Here is a 10,824-nt window from a genome sequence, read left to right as displayed (position 1 = left end):
GTGGGTGGATGGATGGATGGATGGATGGGTGGGTCGATGGGTGGATGGATAGGTAGATGTGGTAGATGGGTGGATGGGTGGGTGGATGGGTAGATGGGCAGGCTGGCAAGCAGGCAGAAGGGCAGATGCCACTCCCACTCATTCCTGCATTGCCAATAGCTAGTTTGAAATTATACCTGTTGTAACTAAAATAATATGGCCCTTATATGTAAAAATATTTATTTCTGGACCTTTAAGTTTGTTAATACTTGCTGTCAGTAAACAAAAGTGAAAAAGTCAATTATAGCTGGGCATGGTGGCTTACAACTTTAATCCCAGCACTTCGGAGGCAGAGGCAGGCGGATTTCTGAGTTCAAGGCCACCTGGTCTATAGAGTGAGTTCCAGGACAGCCAGGGCTACACAGAGAAACCCTGCCTTGAAAAATCAAAAAACAAAACAAAAACAAAAACAAAAAAAAAACCCATTTGCAGTGGTGAGTGCACAGCCACACTCACACACTTAAGTCATACCCACATGCATGCACATGTACACACATACATACAAATAATAAATACACTCGTTTTTCAAAAAACAGCACAATGATAGTCTTTAAATACATTTGCATATTAGTAGTCATTACCCTAGACTTTGAAGGACAGCATATTCTAAACTGCTTTTTCTTCACTTAGGAATGGATTCAGTTAGACTCTAAACATAATTTTAAGAAAGAATTTAGATTTCGGTACAAATTCATTACCTCACACCCTAGGATATGAGCCATTAGCAACACTATTCATCATGTTGAATACAAAATGAATGCCATCTAATTGCTGGCCAGAGGCTCCAGCTGGTATTAGGTGGAATCTGACATTCTCCTCTAATCACATCTAGAAAGGAAAAATCCATATGCATCTCATACATTGTAGTTGCCTTGATGGCAAATATTTAACTGGCACATCTGAGTCACTGCACAGTCAGAATCCTATCAAAGCCCATGAAAATGACTTTTAAGAAATATGACTTTTAAAAGCTAAACCCCCCACTGCTAGCCATGGTGACTGACTCACACCTACAGCCCCCACACTTTTGAGAAGGCAGGAAGATAGTGAATTCACGGTTATTCTGAACTACACAGGACATTCTATCCCAAACATACAAACCAGAAAATAGCAGCAGTGCCTTAGGAGGCACAAAGCACTTGCAGCATAAGTCTGATGACTTCAGCTTGATCCCTGGAACCCACAGTGGAAGGAGAGAACCAAGTCCTGAAAGTTGTTCTCTGATGTTCACATGTCTACCACAGCAGATACATACCCACACTCACATACAGTCCACCACAGCAGATACATACCCACATTCACATACAGTCCACCATGGCAGATACATATAGACACTCACATACATTTGTTATGAACACAATGTATTTTTTCATATTCAAAAAAATAAAAATAAACCTTAGAGTCTTTTTCCATTTGTTGAGCTAGGTGATATTTACACAAATGTAGTCAGTCAGTTAGAAAAAACATTAGAGGGGCTGAAGAGTGGGCTCAGTGGTTAAGAATACTGCTCTTACATAGGATCTGGGTTCAATTCCTACCACCAACATGGCATCTCAATACTATAACTCCAGGACCAGGGGGACTAAGGTTCTCTCCTGACCTCCAAAGTCATTAGGCATACACGTAAGGCATGTACATATGGATGGACAAAACATCCATACACATAAAATAATTACATCTTTTTTTAAAAACTCTTAAAAATATAGTTCTCATTTTAAAAAGCCAGTCATGATCTAACAAAACAGCTCAGCGGGTATCAACAACAACAACAAAGTTACCTGTTACCAAGCCTGATAAGCTGAGTTCAAAGACAAACATGCAAAGAGTGAACCAAGTCCAGCAAGTTGTCCTCCTCCTCATATGTTGTGGAATAACCACCCACATATCCACCCAAAACAGATAAAATGTAGGGGACAGCAAAATGGCTCCACGGGTTAAAAAGGGTGCCTGCTGCCAAACCTGACAAGAGTACAAATCCCAGGAGCCACGCGGTAGAAATAATGGCCCAACTCCTTCAAGCTGTCCTCTGACCTCCACACATGTGCCTTGGAATATGGATGTGCACACATACTAAACACAAATGTATTCTTTAAAGTATTAAGAAAAAAAAAACACTTCACTTAAAAAGAAGGCTGAAGAAAGGGCTCCATGGTTAAATGCATTCCCTGCTCTTCTGGAAGAAGTTCTAGTCTAAGCATCCCCATCAGGCAGCTCACACCACCTATAATTCCAGCTCCAGGAGATCCAACACTCTGTTCTGGCCTTTGAGGGCACCCACATATATATGGAATGCACTCACACAGACATACACATGAATAAAAATTATAAAATAAGTCTTAACAAAATTAACGATAAAACAAGCCAGTTATAAAAGACCACATTTTATATGGTACTTCAGTGTTTATAGTAAATTAAGTAATGATCATGTTCTAAAATTAACTATGCTGATTAATACACTTATCTATGACTACACAAAAATTAAAGAGTTATATACATTATCTTGCAAGCTTTGAGTATTTTTGAAACATTGTTTTGCTATCTGTCTTAAGTCATTTTCTATAAGTAGTAAGACCCTGTCTCAAAATAAAACAATAAAGTTCAACTTCTTATAAAAAAAAAAAAACCTCTACAATTTATTCCCAACCCACATTTCTCAGTCTTACGATCCACTATCACCAAAACCAAGTTCAGCTAAGTCAGGCTGGTCTATTTGTAGTCTCCTAAAACACAACTTCTATATCTCACTGCTTTGCCTGAAATCTCTCCCTCTTAACTAACACTATTTACTTCTGTCAAAGTCCTAAAGCACAGAACATGGTGGCACACCAGTACTTGGCAGGCAGAAACAGGCAGATCTTTAAACTCAAGGGCAGCCTGATCTACACAGAAAGTTCCAAACTAGCTAGAGCTTCATAGTAAAACTGTCTTTTTAAAAAAATCCCAAATTCAATTCACCCTTCCAAGGCCTGGCTCAATGCTTACATCTTTTATTCCTTTACTAATCACTGATTTGTATGGTTTCATTTTCAAATATCATATAGTAATTACTATCTTCATGTTTTTATTTTGCCGTCTTTTACAATTCAACTTTTTAAAAAGTGTGTAGGGTGCTTTGTCTGCATTGTATATCTATGTACTACATGTGTGTAATGCCTGCAGAGGCCAGAAGAGGGCACCTGATCCCCTGAAACTGAATTTATAGTAGATCAAAACTAAAGATACTTTTGAACCACCCTGTAAGTGCTAGGAATTGAACCCAGGCCCCTCTGAAAAAGCAGCAGCTGCTCTTAGCCACTGAGCCATCTCTCTTGAATTGTTACCTTCATGTGATTTCCTTAAATTCCCTTGCTACATGTTTATACTACTGAACTACAAAAAGCTAAATCTTTTTAATCTAGGGACTAGAAAGAGGGCTCAGTGGTTAAGAGCACTTACTGCTCTTGCAGGGGACATGGGATCAATTCCCAGTACCCACATGTCAGCTTACAACTGCTTATAATCCCAGTTCCAGGGAATCCAACACATTTTTCTGAACCCCATGGGCACCAAGCCTGCAGGCAGTTCATAAGCATACATGTAAGCAAAACATTCACACACACAAATCTTCAAAAAAATAAATTTATGCCTACCCAGTACAAGGAAAGAAACAGGATGGCGACATGAATTTTCATAAATAAAATAAATGTATGAATTCCATTCCCGAAGCCAAGAGGAATTTGGTTACATATGTGCTTTATGTGATCTATAAATTACTGATCATCCTTGAAAATCTTCTAGGTGGCCAATAGGTTGATTTCTCAGCATTATTAATATGTTAATAGGAATAATTATGCTATTTAATAAAAATTGGCCCATTTGCAACTTGTGAAATATAATATTTTCCTTCTTATTGGTTTTGATGTAGTTTTTGCACTGTTGAGAAAATTCAGACCAAGTCACCCAAAGGATTCTGATGTGGTTTAAAAGGGGAAATGACAATAACTGGGCTAAATCAACAAAACTCTGTCTGTAACATTAGTTTCTTAAAAGATATACAGCAAATACCATGGATTCACTAATCTGTGAGACAGTGTGGCAAAGATGTCTGCTGTGTAATTCCTTTTTTTTTTTTTTTTTTTTTTTTTTTTTTTTTTTTTTTTTTTTGGTTTTTTGAGACAGGGTTTCTCTGTATAGCCCTGGCTGTCCTGTAGACCAGGCTGGCCTCGAACTCAGATATCCGCCTGCGTCTGCCTCCCAAGTGCTGGGATTAAAGGCGTGCGCCACTACCGCTAGGCTGCTGTGCAATTCTTTATACCTTCTGTATTCTTAACATATCTTTAAGTATAGAACACACATTAGGTGGCATTCCAACATGTACAAATATAGTATTTGACTGAAGCTCAATGCTGGTCAATATTTACTTACCAGACTATCATCTTGCAATGAAGCAAAAAAGAAGCCATACAGAGAATTAATTTGCTTCTTATGATCAATAAAGTCAAACATTGCAACCAACCAACGATAAAAAAGTATCTGTTTGACAGAGAAAAAACAGTCCTTAGAGAAATGCGAATTGTTACAGAAGAATGTTAATCCCCCCTTAGTGTTATTTTAAAAGCTTCTAGCACCAAGTAGAATAATAGATTTTTATTTCATCGTAAAAATTTCTTTTTGAACAGGATCCTTTTATCAAGCTATATTGTTCTGAAACCACAGGTTATGTACAATAGGCCACTGCCATTACTCTATAAGTGATTCTTCTTTGCTAACCCTTAAGTGGCTTCTGAAGGACTTATCTTCAAAGTATCCAAAAAGATTACCTTGGTATTAGCAGAACACTTGTCAACACAGAGCCACGATACTGCCTTAACCACAGAATCTTCTGATATGTGAGTTTCTGGAATCATGCACTTCAATATCCGTGAGTTTACAGCATTTCCTGGAAAACAGACCACTTCTAAATTAAACTGGATTTCAGTGTCTCAATCGTTCCTTTGCTATTATTCACTATGGGTCATAATTCTCTAAAACCTCTAAAACAAACTACTAAAAGGCAAATTATTTTGGATGTGTACATGTCCATGTTCGTGCAGATGTGTGTGCATGTAAGCATGCATCTGTGTGGAGGACAAAGCTTGGTGTTAGGTTATTTAATTGTTCTCCACCTTGCTTTTCAAAAATTATTTGTATTATATTATCTTATACGTATGGGTATTTTGCCTGCATGTATGTTTGTGTACCATGTGCATGCAGGGCCCACTGAGGTCAGAAGAGGGGACTGGATCCCCTGGAACTGGAGTTAGAGACAGCTGTAAGCTGCCACTGGGTGCTGGGAATCAATGTTGGGTCCTCTGGAAGAGCAGCAAGTAATCTTAACCACTGAGCCATCTCTCTAGCCTCATCCATCCACCTTACTTTTTGAGACATGGTTTGTCAATTAAGCTGGAGTTCACAAACTCAGAAAGACTGGCTGCCCAGCAAGCCATATGGATCCTCTGGTCTCTATCCCCACAGCAATGGGATTACAGGTACAGGCCTCTGCCCCTGTCTGTCTGTCTGTCTTCTCTCTCTCTCTCTCTCTCTCTCTCTCTCTCTCTCTCTCTCTCTCTCTCTCTCTCTCTCTCTGTATGGGTATCTTGTTTGCATATGCATATGCATCACATGTGCATCTGAGGCCAGAAGAGTGTCAGATCCCCAGAACTAGTGTTACAGAAGGGTGTGAGGCATATATAGACGCTAGGAGTTAAAGCCATGCTCCCTAGAAATGTAGCTAGTGCTCTTAACCACTGAGCCATCTGTCTAGCCCCTTGCCCCTGACTTTTAAGTGAGTGCTGGGAATCTAAACAGAGGCTCTCATTCTTGTATGACAAGCACTTTGCCAACTGAGCCATCTCCTCAGCTCTTAAGTCAAATTATTTGACCCAAATACATCTATTACTTTTTTTAAAAAGTAGGTTAAGGGATAAGGCCCGGTGGCTCATGCCTTTAATCCCAGCACCTGAGAGGCAAAAAGGTAGGTGGATTTCTGAGTTCAAGGCCTGCCGCAGGCTGGCCAGCCTTGGCCCCTCAACCTGCGGGAGAAACAGGGTTCCAGTACAGGTTGACAAGACATTGTCAATTGAAAAAATGACAGACACAACACAAGGAAGTGCAGAATCTGAATGTATATTCTTAAAATTAAGCATCAGACCTTTATGGTCATTACAAATGAAAAAGAAAAGTCAGGTGGCTCAGTGGTCAAGGTACATCTGAGGGCATCTGAAAACACAATGAGACTAAAGCAGCAGCAGCCTCTTCTGGAAGGTCACTGCACCCCACCACCCCACCCCACCATACCCCACGGGGATGGGGGTGGGGGGGGTGGAGAACTGCTGGCCACATGAGGGTAGAAGCTCATATGCTCACTGCTGCACTCTCATTCACACACCAGGCTCAAGGTCCAGCCCATCCTTAGTAAAGGTCCACTATGCTAATCTTAAACTTCAATGCTCGACCTCCCTCACTATCTCCCTAACAATGCCGGAGGCAATTAGTCTGAATGTGTAACACTCCCTGTGAAATTCCAAACCAGAGTTCGGCTAAGATGTTGGAACTTTGATGATCAGTCAGAAAGCAACATCCAATTTTTGTTTAGTTATTAATAAATCATATCTTGGGGGGCAAGGACAAATCTGGGCCACCTCTGAGTTAGGGAATGCCAAAAAGTCCCCAGGAGACTGGCTTCCTTGAAGCTATATGCCTCAGATCCGTGGTCAAGCTTTTGGTCCTGACACTGGATTTCACTGCAGTGGGCATGACAAAGGCCAATCTGATCTACAGAGTAAATTCCAGGATAGCCAGGGTTGTTACATAGAGAAACCCTGTATCAAAAAGGTAAGGGGGACCTTAAGAGCTGACCATGGAGGTACAGGCCTGTAATCCTAGCATGTAGCTGTGGAAAGAGGATCATACGTTTGAGGCCAGCCTGAGCTATATGGCATTACCTTGTCTCAAAAGAACTAAGAAAAGCATTTCCTTTTGATTAAATGATTAAAATATTTAGCAATTTGATCATTTTGACGATGGCAGGACTCAGTGAATATCAAAAGATACAATGTGGATGTTTTTCAGTCCCAGGGTTTAAACTTAGGGCCTCATGCATGTTAGGTAAGCACTCTGTCTCTGTGCCATATCCTCATCCCAATACATTCAATTCTTAAGGCATCATAAATTTTAGTATATGAATTATATCTCAACACTAAAAAGCCTTTCAATCACAAAAAAAAAAATCTCAAAGTGTTTTTCACTTTAGTTTTGCAATAACACAACAGATTATTATTAATGGGCTAAACCTACTAGCAGGTATCTTCATGAGTTGTTACATTTAAGATTATTTTTTAAAGGGATGGTTGTGGAAACTCATACCACTATTCCTAGAACTTGAGAAGTAGAGATAATTAGATCTTTAAGTTCCAGGCCAACCTGGTCTACAGCATGAGTTCCAGGACAGCCTACAGAGAAACCTTTCTCTGTGAGGGTGTCAGATCTTGGAGTTACAGATAGTTGTGAGCTGCCTGCCATATGGGTGCTGAGATTTAAACCTTAACTGCTGAGCCACCTCTCCAGGCTCTGAGAAACTCTGTCTTGAATTTAAAAGGGGGGGTGTGCTGGAGAGATGTCTTGAATTTAAAAAAAAAGGGAGGGGTACTGGAGAGATGGCTCAGTGGTTATGAATGTATACTATTCTTGCAAAGGACCAGAGTTCGGTTTCCAGGGCCCATACAAGTGGCTCAGAACTATCTGCAACTGTAGGTTCAATGGCTATGATGCCTCTTATCTCTGCAGGCACCAGCATCCATATGCTTGTACGCCCACACAGATACAAACACAACTAAAATTAAATCTTTTAACAAAGAATTAGAAAATAGGTTGGCAACCTCAACTTTTCCTAAAAGCTGAGAAAGTTACAGAATGAAACACATTCTGTTGGGATTAGCTGGGATGTAGCATTCTGTACTAGTCTAATCATTCCTTCTTATCCTACACAGTGCTTTTTTTCTATGTGCTTTATCAAATTCTATTCATTACAGTTCCAAGTATTTACCAACAATGTCCACACAGCCAGCATGTTACCTTTAAAGTGAATGCTCATATAACCACATTCACACCCACTTCTGTAAAGAGAATTGAAGGTTATACATTAATATGCAAAGACAAGAAAACAGTTTGTGTTAAAGCATACATGTGATAGCTGTACTATTAGCAAAAACTGTGGCAATGTAGGCATAGACACTAGAATGAGAGTTAGGAGATGTAATTTTCCTGACTCTAGCTTTGACATTAACTCTCTTTAACCAGTCTGGGCCAGTCTTACATCCTTGTTTTATCTTTTCCATTTATTTTGTGTGTGTATGTGTTCCTATACTGTGTAATATGCGTGGAGATCAGAGGACTAAAAGTGGGAAAGTGCGAATTGGTCCTCTCAGTCCACTACGTGGGTCCCAGAGACTGAACTCAAGTCTCAGGCTTGCACGGAGGTCTGATGAGCCAGGTTGTTGGCCTATACACACTAAAATGAAGATGAGCTATCCTGAATGTGTGAATTCAGGTGAGAGAAATCTAAAAGTAAAAAGACAGTGATCAGGTGGTATTTCTTAGTCTCTCCTATCTCTTACCCTAACCAAGGAACTTAGGACAAGAACAGGGGAGAAAAGCATTTTGACCACAAGGTCAGAGATACTGAAATGAAGACAGTATAAATAGAACCTTGGCAGATAAATAGAAACCTAAAGCAATGAAACAGACTAAGTGATTTTTTTAAAGACCCTATTTGGGAACACTATTTATTCTATGGTTCTGAAAAAAATGCTAAAAAATGGTTTCCTGCATCTGGTGACAGAGACATGCATTCTTCTTATAAAGATGTAGTAACTGGTCACTTTCAGCAATATGCACAGTACTCTTGGCTCATGAAGCAGTCTAAACATAGAAAATCCCACATTGTCATTTTAGTAGATTGAATTCATGGAGAGAGCAGGGCAACTGATTTCAATATACAACTTAATTCAAAAAATCTTAAAGGCCTTGAGGCCAGCCTGGTCTACAGAGTGAGTTCCAGGACAGCCAGGGCTATACAGAGAAACCTTGTCTCGAAAAAAAAAAAACAAAAACAAAAACAAAAATATCTTAAAGGCAGGCTGGGCGGTGGTGGCGCACACCTTTAATCCCAGCACTTGGGAGACAGAGGCAGGTGGATTTCTGAGTTCAAAGCCAGCCTGGTCTACAGAGTGAGTTCCAGGACAGCCAGAACTATAGGGAGAAACCCTGTCTCGAAAAACAAAAAACAAAACAAACAAACAAACAAAAAATCTTAAAGGCTTGGGCCTCAGAAGTTAGAAGAACTTGATGCTCTAGCAGAGAACTTGGGTTTGGTTCCTAAGACCCACATGGTAGCTCACAACCACCTGCACCAGAGTATTCCACACACACTTCTGACCTCCAAAGACACCAGACACACACAAGATTTACATACGTGCATGCAAGCAAAAACACTTATACACATAAAACAAAATAAATAAATCTTTTAAAAAAAGCCTAGCTGTGGTGGTACACATCTATACTACCAGGACTTGGGAGGCAGACACAGGAGGATCAAAGCAAATCCAAGACCAATCTAGTCTACTTAGCAAATTCTAAGTTAACTTCAGTTATCTTATTATGCCTCCGAGTGTGTATATGCTGCTCGTGTGTTTTGTTGGCCTGTTTGGTTTGTTCTATTCCGGTTTGTTTATTTGCCTGTTTTCTTTATTTTTTCTAAAGAGAGAAAGAAAGCAATCATGGAGTGGGATAGGCCAGGAGGTAGGGATGATCTTGGGAGGATATGACAAAGGAGAAACCGTGATTGTATAAAATATATTCTATAAAAATATATTGTATTAAAAAACCTATTGTCAGGAAAAAAACAAAAAAACAGTGTTAGCATCAGGACATCCAAAGCCTGGGTCGATGCATGGGTGGGTCTCACAGACCTGTTGCCAGGGCAACAGCCACCATATTCCCAGAATCCACTGGGCTCACCTCCCACCTTTACCTGCGGTCAATTCGTCAGAACCCTCAATTAAACCTTTTACACATGGAACTGTTTGAGCCTAGAGTGTATATTCTGACACGACCCGCCGTTCTAATACATCACACAGTACATTTCCTTTCAAAGGGAAAAAAAAACGAAACAAAACAAATAAAACCCACAAACTGTGAGGAAAGGCGAAAATTAACAAGAAATTGACAACAAATGGAACATACCAAACTTGCCACTGAGTGCCACATTCAATAAAATATCAATTGTCTCTGGAGCTAAGCCATTGTTCAAAGCCACATTTTCCACGGTTTTCAAGTGTTTTTCCAAGACCGTATTTTTACTCAGTGAAGCTTTTTTAGGACCTGGAAAAGGAAAAAATATTAAACTATGAGACCTTGAAAATTCTTTCAGTGTTCCATCCTCAACAATTACAACCTTGTTAAATAAATATTTTCCTTAAAAAAAACCTTGAGAGCCTTTATTACTCAATACTTTTCATCATGCACTGACATCTCTAATATATATAATATATATATATATAATATATATATTTATATATATACACACACATATATATGTAGACAGACATTATAAATGATATAATATAGAGAAAAGAAGACATCTTCCCAGCATAGTTGGCAGACACGGTGATCACCTGAGAATCTTCAAAATGGACTAATGTTTATCATCTACTCTTAACCATCTGATTTTGTTAGTGTGGGATGGAACCTGGCACTGTGATTTTTAAA

General features: G+C 39.5%; 1 protein-coding gene across 1 annotated transcript in view; it reads right to left on the bottom strand.

The window, feature by feature from the left end:
• Cenpi (centromere protein I) overlaps positions 1-10,824 on the bottom strand; it is a 55,244-nt gene that overhangs the window by 40,796 nt on the left and 3,624 nt on the right. The window contains 3 exon segments of the mRNA XM_031368296.1: positions 4,444-4,551; positions 4,839-4,957; positions 10,300-10,437. Of these exon segments, the coding sequence (XP_031224156.1) occupies positions 4,444-4,551; positions 4,839-4,957; positions 10,300-10,437 (365 nt within the window).

Source organism: Mastomys coucha, chromosome X (genome assembly GCF_008632895.1).
Source record: "Mastomys coucha isolate ucsf_1 chromosome X, UCSF_Mcou_1, whole genome shotgun sequence".
NCBI classification, from domain to species: domain Eukaryota; kingdom Metazoa; phylum Chordata; class Mammalia; order Rodentia; family Muridae; genus Mastomys; species Mastomys coucha.
Note: the sequence above shows the minus strand (reverse complement) of the source record. Positions and strands in the feature narration are given on the sequence as shown.